A 16,587-nucleotide genomic window follows, 5' to 3' on the forward strand; every position below is an offset into this window, starting at 1 on the left:
CCATCATCAGGCATAAAAAACAAACAAAAGTCTTTAATCGTACCTAAACCAGTCCTTGTACACGTTCCCCCAGTTACCCTGACAAGTCCACATAGTCCATTTGGTTGGATCATACCTGTCTCTTTGGTCTCTCAACCCATCCAACTTTGTGTTTTCTTTCTTGTACTACATTTTCTTGTTGAAAACAGTTGACTGTTATGTGCTGTCCCACCTTTTGAATTTGTCCGAATACGTCCTCTTTTCTTGGATTTCCTCTAAGCTGAATGAGGTCTGTAAACTTAATTATATTCAGATTACCTTTCACACTTGAACAGCTTGGAGGGTTAGGGGCACTAACTTTCTACACAATCCAATGTTAGAAGTGTTAGTTGCTCAGTCGTGTCTGACTCTTTGCGACCCCCTTAACTGTAGCCTTCCATGCTCCTCTGACCATGGGATTTTCCAGGCAAGAAAACATGGCTGGCCCTCCATGTAATATGCCTGTTTTTCCCATATCCTTGGTTCGACTGTATCCAGGGCTCTTGTACCCACAGATTCAACCAACAGCACCGAAAATCATGTGGTACTCTGGTATTTACTGTTGGGAAAAATCTGCTTCATTAGTGGACCTGCACAGTTGAAACCGGAGTTGTTCAAGGGATAATTGTATATATTTATCTTTTTTAATTATAAAGAAATACAAAAAAAGAGAAAAATCCCAAACTTTGATTTCTGTTATAACTTTTGTCCTGCTTACTCCCCCTCCCTTTCTCCACATAGGGGAATATAGTTAGAAAATCAAATAATACACAAGTACAGAAAGACACAAAATAACCAGAAAGCTGCTCTCTACTTTTCTCCAAAGTCAATGACTGATATTTTTCTTTCCATGTGAGAATTTGCATTTACCAGCATGCTTAAATGTGATTTGTTTTTTAGTTATATCAAAGTTGACTTTAAAAACAACCTTTTGGGCTAAACTGACTCATCCACAGCTTTCTAGGTAATGTTCTATTATTGAACCTCTAAAAGCATATCTTTTAAATGTTCTCAAATGATTTAAACTTGTATTTCCATTTTATTGTTACTAAACTACACGATCTGGCTTCTTCGCTTAGAGACTCCTCCACACAGACAGCCAAGGAAGCCGATGATTATCTGACTGAGTCCAAACAGCATCTCGAGAATGCCCACGAGCAGTAGACCTAAAAATACTGAGAAATGGATAATCCTGTGTTTGTTTTCTATAGAATTGAAGTGCAAGTTGTATACTCTCCAGTTACTGGCTGTTGTGTTGGTGATGGAGGGATTATTGGAATCCATACGAGAAACACAAGAGTCTTCAAAGAACCACTGCAGATCAAAGGATTCGTAATAACTGGCACTGAAAAAAAAGGAAAGAAATGATAAAAAAAAATATTCAGAAATACCACTGACCATCTCAAGAATACATCATGGCCTCCAGAAAAGGACATGTCCAGTAAAACAGACACTGCTTTTAAAATATTGTGCCCAGAAACTGTGGCTAGGATCAGAGTTCCAGAGGATGTACCCTTGTATGCTTAACAGCTATAAAAGGTTGATTGATTATGTATCTCATCAACAAGCACTTCTAGGGGTTCCCTGGTGGCTCAGTGATAAAGAAACTGCCTGCCAGTGCAGAGGACACAGGTTCGATCCCTGGTCCTGGAAAATCCCACATGATGCAGAGCAACTAAGCCCGCAACTCAGGCACAACTGCTGAGCCTGTGAGCCGTAGCGCCCGTGCTCTGCAACAGTAGCCCCCACTTGCTGCAACTAGAGAAAAGCCCAAGTAGCAGCATAGCCATAAATAAGAAAAGTGAAAGTGGTGGGTTCCTTCTCCAGGGGATCTTCCCAGACCAGGAGCCCAACCCAAGTCTCCTGCATTGGCAGGCAGATTCTTTACCACTCAGCCACCCAGAGGGAAGCCCTCTGATTTCCGATTCCAACCCTATTAGTAAAGGGAGTTTCTTTGGATTTTGATTCACAACTGTGGTATGCAAATTTTGAGAGAGTTTTCTTTTTTAACCATTCAAGATAAGGAAAAAGGAGCAGGTTTTTTTTTTCCTGTAACCACAAAAGTGAATTCTAATTGTTTTCCATACTGAACAATGTATAATTAACAAATGAGATTCTTATTTTCTTTCAGTTTTACCAGTTGTGCCTAGATTAAGGCACAGAACCATTTTACAAGACTGAAATGAACCATTTCCATGTAACTCCTCAGCATTACTTGCTACTCCGTGACTTAAACTTTTGACTCATCCCCATGCTTATAGTGTATTTATATTATGTTTGCATGATTCCACTGGCTGCTGCTTTGTTTCTTTTTTAGGGATTAGTGGTAAGCCTCTAGATTTTATTTACTCACTGTTTTTGTTCAGATTTTCAAAGTAATATATGCTTAGGTTTTACAAGTATAGTTGGGCTTCCCTCGTGGCTCAGACGGTAAAGAATCTACCTGTAATGCAGGAGACCTGGTTTTGATCCTTGGTTCAGGAAGATCCCCTGGAGTTGGAAATGGCAAACCATTCCAGTATTCTTGCCTGGAAAATTCCATGGACAGAGGAGCCTGGCGGTCTACAGTCCATGGGGTCTCATAGAGTCAGACATGACTGAGTGACTAACACTTTAACCCATTTCGCTACAAGTTTACTTTGATCAGAGGTATTGCTCCTTTCCTTCCCCGAGGGCATCCTCCATTACCATTCTTCAAGGATGAAAGTTTCTGGTGCACATTTTCAGAAATTTTTATATACATGCACGTATGCTGCCATAGATTTTTGGAAGACAGGATAGTCCATCTAAGACTGCTCCTTTTAGCCAAGACCATACCCAAAGCATTCTGAATGCAGTGATTCCTCCATTTCTCTGAGGTTGCGCCAGCTGGGACTACTGTCCTAAATCCCTAAGACTGTCCCATGAGAGAAAACATGGCACCAGGTCAGCACCACAGTCTTCTAACCTAATTAGCTGCAGCTGTGTAAGGAAGCAAACAGTTACTCACGTTAAGTTTTCAAGTGAAAATTCACAACTGGAAGTTGTGTTGCTTTGAGAGTTGCAAATGAGAGGGCCCTCCACGAGAGCCTGGATGGACACCAGCAGGCAGTACGCAGCTCCAATGACTGTGACGGCGCTCAGAAGTGATGAAAGAAACATCTGAAAAATTGAGTAGGCACGTTTGCACACATTATTACATGAGCGTAGTCTGTTACAAGTTTCAGCAGCATATGTGGTCTTTATCATCCACCGCTGCCATTGTCCAGTCCGCCTTATAGACCTCGATCTTAGGATCTAGGTGTGATTAGGTGGGATTTACGCAAGAAAGCAGAGGGCAGGGTCCCTGCCATTTGATTAGACTCTTCAAAAGATCGTTGGTCTTGGGCTTCTCTGGTGGTCCCGTGCTTAGGAATTTGCCTACCAATATAGGGGATACAGGTTTGATCTCTGGTCTGGGAAGACCCCACGTGCCATGGGGCTACTATGCCTGTGCACCACTGCTGACCCCACATGCGTAGAGCCCACGCTCTCCAACAACAGAAGTGCATATGCTGTAGCTAGAGAAAACCCACAAATAGCAGCAAAGACCCACTGCAGCCACAACTGAAAATAAATAAATGATCATTGCCGTTGTTTCTGAAAAACCTGAACTTGTACGCTCTACCTGAACCTTGTTCATTTCAGTGGACCATTACAGTATGTCAGGACCAGAGAGACTACAAATAACTAGATAAATACCAAATGTCAGAAAAGGTATTTTTTAAATTAATTTTCTAATGTATGGTTATAAATATGACACTTTTAAAAAGTGGCTCTTACCCCTGGGAGCATATTAGAATCACTTAAGGTGCTTTTGAAAAATACTGATATAGAATCAAGGAGGGCCACAAGCCATGGGTATTTTTAACATTTTCCCTAGGTGGTTCTAATGCTCCTATCAGGCTGAGAATGATTTCTTTGAAACCTTAGACTCAGCCAGGAATATTTACTGTGATTTCTGGTTTATTGATCTACTTGCTTCCTTAAAGAATTGTGAGAGGAGTCCTCAGAGTTACTGTGTAACCATGTTCATGGCATAAAGACTGGGAATTTTGGAATCTGATGGTGGTGGTATGGATACAAATCTCCCTGCTAATGGCGCAACACTGGCAGTGTTTTGCTTTCTCTGAGGATTAATTTCTCAGTCAATAAAACAGAAATCATAAAACATGGACTTTCAGAAAAATAAGATAACATGCTTGAAAATGTTCTGAGTACAGTGAGAGACTGGAAAAGGAAATGGCAACCCACTCCAGCATTATTGCCTGGAGAATCCCTTGGACAGAGGAGCCTGGCAGGCTATAGTCCATGGGGTTGCAAAGAGTCCTACACGACTGAGCAACTAACACACACACACAGTGAGCGAAGGTTAGTAAATATTAATTTTCTTTACTTTTCAAACTTCCTTTTTTTTTTTGCCACACCAAATGACATGTAGGTTCTTAGTTCCCTGACCAGGCCAGGGATCGAACCTGAGCCCCCTGCATTGGAGGTGTGAGAGTCTTAACCACTGGACCACTAGGGAAGTCCTCCTTTACGTTTGGCTTAGTTACAATCTTAATCTTATACATACAAAAACGTTTGGGGAAAAAAATGTGATGTTCTCTTTTCACTGCATAAAACATTCTGATGCTAGTAAAACAGTCTTTCACGTGCATGAGAAAACAGAGAACTTTTCCCTAAGTATTTTATACACATCACAAAAATAATGAGTACTTGAGTATTGTGAAACTGATTACAGCTCTGAGCGTGACTTATAAATCTTTCTTTGAAAACCTTTAGATTGAAACTGAAGATTGAGGAAAGGTCCAAAAGCTGGCTCCAAAAATAAAGTTTTACGGGGAAGCACAAAGACAAACTTCAGTCTCAGTATTATCGTATAAATCCTCCTAAATAGCACATGTCTAGGACCAGTCCCGCCACTGGAGACACACAGTTGATGCAGTTGATGCTGACGCCTCGGCGACTTTGCTGAGGTGCCAGGAGCTGCTTCTGCCCTTCTGCTCCCAGACCAGCTGCACTGTGCTCACCCCGGTTTTGCTGTTGCAGCACGCTCTTTTCCTCGCTGCCAAGGACATCGTTGTTGCTGGAATGGCCTGGAAATTACATCAACAGGAACGATTAATATGACTACTTCCCAGCAGATGACAAAGCAGTAATCTTCACCTTCTACTTACCAGCAGTTGTGGGAAGCCAAGGCTTAAGAGGACAAGAAGGAAGTGCGGCAGTGTCCTCTATCTTGTGATCCCCGTTTGGACCATAAAGATTACAAGGGAGGGCAAAGGATAGGGGATTTCAGGATAGCAGTTTCCGACTTTCCTGTCTACATTTTAACACTACTCTGAGTCATCATGAGAGAGACTTGGATTTTAAATACAGTGAGTTACTTATTAATTATTTTGAAAGAAATGTTTCTGAAAGAGGTGGTTACATCATCCAAAATTCACTTAAAAAAAAACTATAATCTGCAACCACTTACCCAATTTCCCTAAAACGGTGTGAGTTAATCCAGCAACTGTTCAGAAAGGAAATTGATGGTTTTGTCTGCCTGGCAGTTGGGAACTAAGAATTCTATCATCACCCTTCTCCCACTCCCAGGGGCACCACTAGCTCCCTCATTCCCCAACCTTGTGATTTGAGAATTATTTTTAGCTCTACATTCTCCTTTCCACTCCTGTGTCCATGGTATGAAACGGTTTCACTTCACATTGATGTTTAGAAATCCTGTATTACATTCAGTGTCAAAGGAATACATACTGCTGGTGAAAGCTATAAGGAATGATGTCACATTCTCAGGAGTTAAGTTCAAATGTTTACCAATAACTAGTCAGCAGCTGGGGTTTCCCTGATGACTCAGGAGTAAAGAATCCACCTGCAATGCAGGAGACAGAGGAGATACGGATTTGATACCTGAGTCAGGAAGATCCCCTGGAGGAGGACATGGCAACCCACTCCAGTAGTCTTGCCTGGAGAATCCCATGGACAGAGGAGCTTTGGTGGGCTGCAGTCCATAGGGTTGCAAAGAGTCGGACATGACTAAAGCAACTGAGCAGGTACTCATGCAGTCAGCAGGTATGACTAGAAATTCTTCCTAGAAGAAGTTTTATATCACTGAAGGGAGGGATGTCGAGTACTTCCTTCCGCTTAAGAAATTTTAGCCACAGGGTTTTTGGGTTTGTTTCTGTTTTTTGCTGTCTCAGCACAGCTGCCCTTGGGTAATTCTCTGTCCTCCCACTCTTCTTTGTAACATTTTGTTGAGTTCTAACAGCATAACTGTTAGAGCTATTGTATGTCTTTTAATTTATTCGGAACCTCATAAAATTCCTATGAGGTAGGTGCTAGCTATCCCCATTTCACTGGGGCAGAAAACTGAAGCCCAGAAAGCTTGAGTAACTTGCCTGAGAAAGTAGAAGAGATGGGGGGAGGGGGGTCAAAGCTGACCGCTAGGGTTCCAGAGCCCAGACTCTTAACCACCATTCCAACCACACTGGCCAGTTCTTAACAATTCTCTTTTCCTTCACAGAGCTTATTCATTCTCTTCCCTACCACCACCGTCACCTCCCTCAGTCATCTCAACGTCCTCCTAATTGCTCCTTCCCCCCAATCTATCTTTCCAATATAGTGTCTACCTTTATCCTTTCAGAGCAGATCTAAGATTGAATACCTTGGTTTAGTCACTAAGTTGTGTCCGACTCTTGGGACCCCATGGACTGGGAATCTACTAGGCTCCTCTGTCCATGCGATTTTCCAGACAAGAATACTGGAGTGGGTTGTCATTTCCTTCTCCAGGAGAACAGGCATCTTTCCTGCCTTACAAGGCAACTTTCCTGACAAACTTCACCCTTCTCTGACCGTGAACTGACTCCGAAAACACTTTGTATTTTTATCAAGCTTTGCCTACAGACTGCCTTGAACACCAGCACCCTTATGATTCAGAGAGCACATGTATGTATAGTAGCCTAGACCCTCAGTTGCTGAGAGCCCGGAAGAAAAGAGAAAAGAAATTTATGCACCCAAATAGGTGTCAGTGTTCATAGGCTACACGTCTTATGTGGTACCTGTAAGTGATACTGTCTCCTGAGCTTAAGGAACAAATTGTTTAGAATCGGAACTGACAAACTATGGCCCACAGCCTCTTTTTTGTAAAGTTTTATGAAAACACAGACATGCCCATTCACTTACTTAATTTTTCATGCTGGTTTGGTGCACAAGCAGGAGAGGTGAATAGTTGTGAGGGAGACTGTCTGGCTCCCAGAACCTAAAATATTCACTACCTGGCTTTTCACAGAGGAAAAAAAAGCTAACCGCGATTTAGAAAATTAATTAATCTGTTAAAAAAAGTTGGAGCACCATTAAATTATAATTTAGATGGATAAGTCATTCCATGTTCCTTATTGATATAAATTAAACTCTGCTAAATTTCTTAAACATTAGCTTATTTCAGAGATGCTGAAAGAGATACATTCATAGTTCCCTTCTCTTACGAAGGGGCTTTATAAATAATAGCTTTTCATATATGAATCTTCACCTGGTTGACTTCTGGCATGTTGACACATCTTTGTTACGTTATTACCGGCAGTTTGATAGCTCATTGTATTTCAACCATTTTGCCCATTCAGAACTTTGGAAATTAGAAGGGTTCTTTATAGGATGGACATTAAAATGTGCAAGTGTGTGTGTGTGTGTATGACTGAATTATAAATCTTGCAGATTGTCTCCTACAAAAATAAGTAATCTGGAGAATACTCTTTCTCTTCAATTCCTAAGCACATTCGAATGTATCAGAGTTTTTGTGAGACTATTTTTCTTGATAGTCTTTTGTTTTTATAAAGAAAAGAAGTAGCATTGTTCACTTTTCATTACAGAAGCCCATACTTTCATCCAGTTTTAGAAATAAGGCATAGGATTTCATAAATGAAGTCCAGAATAGCTTTAGACCACTACAACTCTGCTAGAATGCAGATTTCTGGGACTCCTCAAAGTACTTGAATATGAAAGTAACACACAAAACCATGGCTCACTATAAATATAGAAACTGTATTTTGAAATTTTTATTAAACAGTATTTTCTGATTTAACATTCAACAATTTCTATTCTGAGACTTTAATAATTGATTATTACATAGTAAGTGAACTCAATAAATAATCATGATTAAGATTAGGCTTATAATTAACCTATAAAATAAAACAGTCTTTCTATTATTTAGAGGAAATATTTTAAGGAAACATTGCAAGTTGTTTTTTTGGTACTTGGGAAAAGAATGTGTATTGATTTTCCATGTAGTAGATAATAAGTGAAGATAATAATATTTGAATACTCTTAGTCATGGTTTCAAAGATGAAAAGATTCATTTCTGTTCTGGATAAATCATAAAGCCATAAAATAACTGTATTTTATGATGTGATCGATGATGAATTCCATAGTTTTTATTATTAATGACTTCTTGCAAAATTCCCTGTTTTTGAAACTAATTTAAAATGCTGCAGGTTAGAACTGGATTTCAAGAACTATGACAAAAGTGCTTATTAAGGGAGTGATTTCTGGGTGTATACAAATATATTGAGAGTTCAATATTTTGAACTAAGTCAGCATTTAGATTGATGTAAAGGACACAATTCCCTTTGAAAAAGATATTCTTCCCCATTCTATACATGGCTGAGGATCAAGAAAATAGCCCTTCTATCATCCACCTATTTGCTTGTGAGCCTAGTCTAGAGTCTGAATCTCTGTCAATAAAATGTCTATTGAATGCTTCAGAGAGTTGTTGATGCTGTGAAGATGTTGCATGATACTGAGTAACAGCAAGAACCTGGTGTGATAGCAATACATTGTTAGTATTTATTGAGGGTGATAAAGGAATCTTTATCTGGAAAGAAAGTCTAGATTCTCTGAAACAGTTTCATACTTATGTAATCTTTCTATGCTTTGGTTTCCCGGTTACTTGAGTTTATGGGTTAAGTTGTAGATTTTCTCTTTCCCTTTGTCAGCCTGAGACAGGTCATGAGGATTATGGTGCTAATACTGATGGGAAACAGAGGTTTGGAGTCTGATAAATCTGGAATTGGGTTTCACGCCTACTGTGCTACCTTATTAACATTCTTAACCTTCTCTTGGTCTGTTAAAATACAAACGTTAATCACTACTCAACCAGATTTTTATAGAGTTTAAATAAGGTAGTGTAATGTATGAAGTCAGTGGTCTCTCTTTCTGTGTTTCATATATAATGACCCAAAAGCAAGGAGATTGAACCTGTCAATCCTAAAGGAAATCAACCCTGAATATTCATTGGAAAGACTGATGCTGAAGCTGAAGCTCCAATCCTTTGGCCACCTGATGTGAAGAGCCGACTCATTAGAAAAGACCCCGATGCTGGGCAAGATTGAAGGCAGGAGGAGAAGGGGACCACAGAGGACGAGATGGCTGGATGACATTACTAACTCAATGGACATGAGTTTAAGCAAGTTCCGGGAGATGGTGAAGGACAGGGAAGCCTGGCGTGCTGTAGTCCAGGGGGTCGCAAAGAGTCAGACATGACTGAGCGACTGAACAACAACAACAAAGACTGTTTTCATGTAAGTCAGGGAATAAGACTAAGAACAGTAACCGATCATCATTATAACACAAATGCATATCCAAACAAGGGTGCATTTCTCTAGCATTCATGAGACCACCCTTAAGTAGGCCCTCAATGGTATAACAAAAATAAGCCTCTTGAATGCTGACTTTCCCAACTTTAATTACATTCCCACTTTTACTGATATGGAAACAAAATCACAGGATAAATGATTTGCTAGTAGTAATATATTGGGGACCCAACCAGAACTGAGATATTCTGCCAGGTCTGAAAACAGGATTTGTTGCCACACCATGGGTCACACCTAACCTATCTGCACCAGAATTCTCAGGAAAAGGCATATAAATCTGCAAGTATTACAAGTGCCTGGGGGTGATTTATGGCCAGGTACATTGGGCAGTTCTACCTTACACTGCTCAGCTACAGATTTCAACAAAGATAGATCTATTAATAATTATCAAACTTTAAACAAGCACCATGATGTTTGGGTTGTAAGTAAGATCTGAGTCAAAAAAGTTGCTGAGGTTAGAGAGAGCCAGGGTTTCAAGTCCCAGACCTCTTAGGTCAACTCCCCTAGGGGCAGACAGTGTCATACTCATGCCTTACAATTTTCATCCAGTAGGTTCACCGAGTGTGAAATGACCCACCCCCTTCCTGCTGAGTACTTCCTCCTCCTGTTGTTTTCCCTGTGAATACCTAGAGACTGGGATTGGCAAAGGAAAGCTGAGGCAATGAATTCAAAAAGTGTTTACCACTACCTCTGAAGCTTGGGAAAGCAGACTTATATGCAAAGAAATATTGAAATGGAGCACCCTCCTATGATCCTTGCCCCTCAGGTCCTCAGCCTGCCTTTTGTCTGTGGAGAAACTTTAGCCAAAGAATAAAATTAATCAGAGAAGTGGGAAAATGCAGAAACAAAGGATAACAGTGAAAGCAGACCGAATGATAACAACGTAGTCATTAAACAGGCTTCCCTGGTGGCTCAGATGGGAAAGAATCTGCCTGCAGTGCAGGAGACCTGGGTTTGATCCCTGGGTCAGGAAGATCCCCTGGAGAAGAGAACGGCTGCCCCACCCCAGTATTCTTGCCTAGAGAATTTCATGGACATTTTAATTCCTTCTCTGTAGGTAATATTCTGAGCCGGATTCTGTGACCTGCCTTATAGATACTGAAATCCCCACCAGGTGGAAAAAGTTAACTACATGGCGACCAGAATGTAGCCATGACATAAGCTGCCACAATTCTGAGAACCAGCCTCAAGAAACTTGGAACAAACTGAAACTGAAGACTAACTGTACCTAAAACAATCAAGATGACGCTGGTCAGACCACCGGTGACCAATTTCAAGATGGCCGTCAGAGCTGACTGTACTGTTGTTGCATGTAGCCGCCTCCCTCTGTCTATAAAGCTCTTGCCCACTGATTGTTAGTTTGAGGGAGTTGGATTTTGGACAGGCATCCCCCCACCACCACCCCCTCAACACACACACAATTGCTGGCATCCAAAACAAAGCAAAGTTTCCTTTCCACCAGCCTGAACTCTATGACTTTTGAGCAGTGAGCCGCCAGACCTGGATTTGGTAACAGTATGATACATAATAATCCAACCAACTTTTATCAATGCATTATTATTTTTTGGCCCAAGCTCCCTAGCCTATACCAGAGTTCATTTAAATTGCCATTCTTCACTGATGCCAATACAAGTTAATACCATACCCATTTCCCTGCAGTATATCCTCAGCCAAGACAGAGCTCACTGCAAGGCTGCAAGGTTGTCTTTAGATCATCTTCAATATAACAGGCAGGCCTTTCGCCAAACTGAGTCAAGTAAATATCACTCACCATCACACCTGCTCCAATAATTCCAGGGAACCACCATTCAAAGCAGGAGATGGGGTTTTTAAAGAATTGGTCTTCATCCACTAAGTTGACAATTAGAGGTATTACGTTGAGAGTTACTCCCAACAGAAGTAGAACCAGCAGGCTGAATCCATTGCAGGCTGTCCATCCTTCGCAGCAGGTCATGGTTACCCCCTGGTTTAGGAGAAATCCTGTCTGGGTGGCTGTTTGTCTGGCACTGTTTTGCCTTTTGTCTTGTGCCTTCTAAATAAAGCTCAGCACTTATAAAAAAAATTACAGAAAGCAGTTCAGAGTCCAATAGGGCAGGGCATTATTATGAATATTACAGGAAGTAAGGATGGTTTTATATTATGATGGGGTGGAGGAAGATAGGTGGAAAAAATCTGTAAGTGCGACTAGATAAATTTATGCATGAAAATAGGCAAAAAAAATTTTTTTAAGCTTAAGATACGCTCTTCTAATACATTTTACATTTTACTAGTATGCCATATAAAAAGTAAAGTTAAGAGTATCCAATTAATATAACCTATTTTTTCTTGTATTGACATTAATATCAGCTATGAAAGTTCCTTATTTTGAAGTTGTTCAACAAAAAAAATGAATATATATAAGATTGGGAGAAAAAAAGTATTTTCTCCACTGCAAACATTCTTAATTAGTCGAAATGTTAGGGTTCGGTTTCAGGCTGTATGCTCATACACACAAAACAGGAATTCTACTTCTTAATCTCTACCCTATGAAGACTGACTGTGGGTCCTGCCTTTGTTTCCTGAGATGCCTCTATATTCTTTTTTTTTTAATTTATTTTTTAATTGAAGGATAATTGCTTTGCAGAATTTTATTGTTTTTTGTCAAACTTCAACATGAACCAGCCACAGGTATACATATATCCCCTCCCTTTTGAACCTCCCTCCCATCTTCCTCCCTATCCCACCCATCTTCCTCCCTATCCCACCCCTCTAGGTTGATGCAGAGCCCCTGTTTGAGTTTCCTGAGACATACATCTAATTCCCATTGGCTATCTATTCTTATAATAAATTTTCTCTTTGTTAATACTTTAACTGGGTTTCCTTTTTTTTTTCTTTTTTTCAAACAAAAGCTGGAAGTTACTAACACCAAGGATAGAAAAGTATACAGATAACTTGTCACATGCCGTACTAAAACAGCAAAAGAAGTTCAGAAAAAAAGGAAGGATTCTATCAAGATGGGCAAAGAATCAGGATTCCTCTAGGCTTTGGAAGATGGCTACAATTTGACACAAAAAGATGGTCAGAATAATATTTTGTATATCAGAGTCAGTTGCAGAAAACCCAAACTCTTCTAGCTATATTAAGCTGGAGGAAGTGTAACTGAGGGATTCCCTAGCGGCACAGATGGTAAAGTGTCTGCCTGAAATGCAGGAGACCCGGGTTTGATCCCTGGGTCGGGAAGATCCCCTAGAGAAGGAAATTGCAACCCACTGCAGTACTCTTGCCTAGAAAATTCCATGGATGGAGGAGTCTGGTGGGCTACAGTCCATGGGGACGCAAAGAGTCGGACACGACTGAGTGATTTCACTTTCAGTTAGTGTAACTGGGGATTCGTGTGTACAAAACTGCTGGGAGGTCTGGAGGGGCAGGCTCCAGCGTGGCCTCCAGGAGTGCCTCCCAGGACGTGACTGCCAAGTGGCTGCAGGGCAGCTTCCGCCTCTGCAGTCCTCAGAAAGGCAGGGAAATTGAGAAATTGAGTCTGACCTCTGCAAGGGTCAGACTCAAGCATGCACCACAACAGTCACAGTCCAGGGAGCCACAGCCATTGCTGCTGCCCCTGCCCCTGCACACACACAACAGTGGTAACAAGACCCCGGAACACTGAACTTGACTTCTGCTGTTGCTGCAACTGCTTCTTAACACTGTGAGAGTACAGAAAGCACAGAACCTCCTCCTGCACCCATCTGCTTTCAGAGCCACAGACGGAAGTAGCTGAAAGAGGGCCTCCACCTCCTTGCTGTCTTCCAGTGCATGCTAAGTCACTTCAGTCGTGTTTGACCGTGCACGACCCTATTGACCATAACCCGCCAGGCTCCTCTGTCCATGGGATTCTCCAGGCAAGAACACTGGAGTGGGTTGCCATTTCCTTCTTCAGGGGATCTTTCGGACTCAAGGATCCAACCCGCATCTCTTGCATCTCCTGCATTGGCAGATGAGTTCTTAACCACTAGCACCACCTGGGAAGCCCTGCCATCTCCCATATTGTTATCAAAAGTGAGGTCTGGCTGCTTGCTGCTCAAAAGCCAACAAAAAAGCCAACTGGGGGAAAGGAAAGTTTGCTTTATTTCAGATGCCAGCAACTGAGGGGAGGATAGACTCCAGTCCAAAGGCTGACTCCCCTGCCCCCCCAACCACCACCACTGACAATCATGGTGCAAGAGCTTTTATAGGCTGAGGGAGGAGGCTACATGCAAAAACAGCACAGTCAGCTCTGACTGTCATCTCGAAATTGGTGATCTGACCAGCATCATCTTGATTGTTTTAAATACAGTTAATCTTCTGTTCCAGGGCTGGTTTGTTCTCATTTCCTTGAGACCACTTGTCAGAATTGTGGCAGTTTATCTCATGGCTACAGTCTGGTCATCATATAGTTAACTTCTCCACCTGGGGTTTTAGTATCTATAAGACAGCTCACAGAACATGGCTCAGAATATTATCTATAGCTCTTGAAGAGGAACTAAAGGTCCTTGTCTTTCCTCAATGACCAAGCTATCATTTGGTCTCCTTCGATTGTTTTCCTTTGTTTCTGCATTTTCTCACTTCTCTGATTAAACTTATTCTTCGGTTACAGTTTTTCTGCAGACAAAAAGCAGGGTAACTACATGGAAGAGGAGGCAAGGACAATGGGATCTTCCTCTGTTTCAGTATAGCACAAGGATTGATCTAATCACCACAACATCCAGACCTTATAGGTAGAGTATTCTGGAAAATGTAGTGTTTAATCATCACAATCTCTATTGTACAGAAACGTATACTAGAATGACATTGACACAGACATTGAGCAAGATAATTCACCATAGTGATTTCATTCAAATGGTATGGAAGGAAGCTTTCTCTACAGTATGGAGTATTACCATTACTATGTATCATTTAAGTGATTTCGATCATGTTTCTGTTTCTTCCGTGGCTTGGATGCCTAGAGTGTCTATAGGTATGCTTACATGTCTAGGCTGACATGTAACACTCTAAATGAGAACACCCTTAAGAATATTAGGAAAACATGTTTCTTCAAGACAGAAGAGAGTTAACATATGAGAGAGGATGGCGTCATGGTCAGGAAATGTTTGTGCCATTAGTGAAAATAAGAGGTAGTGCAAAAGCACTTTGTTCTGTTTTTTCCCCCACCCCGAAGCTTCCCCTCCTAGTCACATGCACACTGTGGACCTAGGAGCAGTAAGGGTCACAGCCAAACAGGGGCCATGTTTCCCAAAATTCTCTAGCTTTTACCATCTTCTGCCCACCCGCATGAAAGGTTAAGCAGCTCCAACCATGCTCTAAGTGCACCTCACAGTATTCCCCCAGGAGGAATTCAGGCAATATTGAACGGGTATTAAACACCCACCCATGTTCTGTCAGGCATCCTCTTCTAAACACACTCCAGTCAAACCACCTGAGGGTTTTAATAGAACTTGGGCTTTATACATAGATATGGCTAACTGTCCATCAACATTCATGCTTTTACCTTTCATAAAACAGTGGTTGAGAAGTGTCTGGGAACTATAGTTCCCGGTTTTCCATGCATCTAGGTTGGGCCATGTGACTTCTTCTAACCAATGAAAAGTCACTCTCAATCTAAGACACTTACAAAGTGACGGACGTTATCTATTTTCTTCTTTTCTATCCATAGTTTGCAGACAAGTAAGCTGCCTTGGAAGTCATGTGCTGAAAATACCAGCTTTCATTAACCTAAATCTCTACCAGTTAGAGGCCCCATGCCCTTCCCTTTCTGTCCATCTAGAACTGTTCAAGATAGTTGACATCAACAAGCAATAAATGTCTATTGCGTTGTCATCATATAATGTGTCAGCGTTAGAGTAGCTAGCATTACCCCCAGTAAACCCAGTGTACCCCTTGTCTTTGGCCTTATAACCTTCCTAACCTTTGCAAGATGTTGCCAAACATCAACTATGTCACTCCCACCTCTCCGAAAACGTGACATCAAAACCAGACAGGGAGATACCATATTTTCCTAGAGTTTTATTCATAAATTATATTCAGGAAGATTAGGGAACATTAGAAACTGTAAGAAATGTACAGTATATAACAAATATAAGCAGGAAGCTGTGCTTAATCATGTCTGACTCCTTTGTGACCCCCATAGGCTGTAACCCTCCAGGCTTCTCTATGCCATGGGATTTCCCAGGTGAGAATACCGGAGGGGGTTGCCAATTCTGCCTCCGGGGGATCTTTCTAAACCATGGATGGAACCTACATCTCCTGTGTCTCCTGCATTGCAGGTGGATTTTTTTTACTGCTGAGCCATTGGGGGAAGCCCATAAAGTGGAGAAATCCCAGAAGCAGAAAAGTACACGTTTCAAAAGAATGAAACATCTTTGAGAGTATTATTTCTTTCCACTGAGCTCATTAATAGGGACTTTTGCACCCTCGGTACCAAGCTTGCCTAGAGAATTTTGATTAATGGATCATATTGGGTTGAGAGTTGTTTATATATACATAAACAAATTTAATGCCTGCTATAACCAAAGAATATACATGAGTGTGTGGGGTAGAGAAACTGTGAATTTAATTTTGAGAGCTCAGTGGATATATGTACTGCTAAAGTTGTAAAGGTTCATGGAGAGTCTTAGCTCAATCTTTTTGCTGTATAGATGAGTGAGCAAGACAGTAAGATCCAGGGAAGCTGAGGTGATGCACTCATGGTTAGGTTGCTCTGGCAGAGCACGGACATGAATTTGGGATTTCTGACCTCCAATCAGTTGTCTTTCTATTAAAGTATAACCTTGATGTTTAGATGAACCCAATGAGATGAAAGTTTAGGACATCTAAAAATGGAAGCACCTGCCAAGAGGACGCTGCCTAGTGGCAGCCTCGCTACTGACAACAGCCCTTCCCACACCACAGCCAC

The 16,587-nt window shown here is 41.3% G+C and overlaps 1 protein-coding gene across 1 annotated transcript; it reads right to left on the reverse strand.

Annotated features, from left to right (window-relative positions):
- Positions 1 to 1,071: 1,071 nt before the first annotated feature.
- TM4SF20 (transmembrane 4 L six family member 20) lies at positions 1,072 to 11,637 on the reverse strand. Its single transcript, XM_052636321.1, has 4 exons — positions 11,455 to 11,637; positions 5,070 to 5,135; positions 3,008 to 3,159; positions 1,072 to 1,363 (listed from the first exon to the last, which is right to left on the reverse strand). The coding sequence occupies exons 1-4, from the start codon at positions 11,635 to 11,637 to the stop codon at positions 1,072 to 1,074; spliced, it is 693 nt and encodes a 230-aa protein (XP_052492281.1).
- Between the last annotated feature and the right edge of the window lie 4,950 nt (positions 11,638 to 16,587).

This window comes from Budorcas taxicolor, chromosome 2 (genome assembly GCF_023091745.1).
Source record: "Budorcas taxicolor isolate Tak-1 chromosome 2, Takin1.1, whole genome shotgun sequence".
NCBI classification, from domain to species: domain Eukaryota; kingdom Metazoa; phylum Chordata; class Mammalia; order Artiodactyla; family Bovidae; genus Budorcas; species Budorcas taxicolor.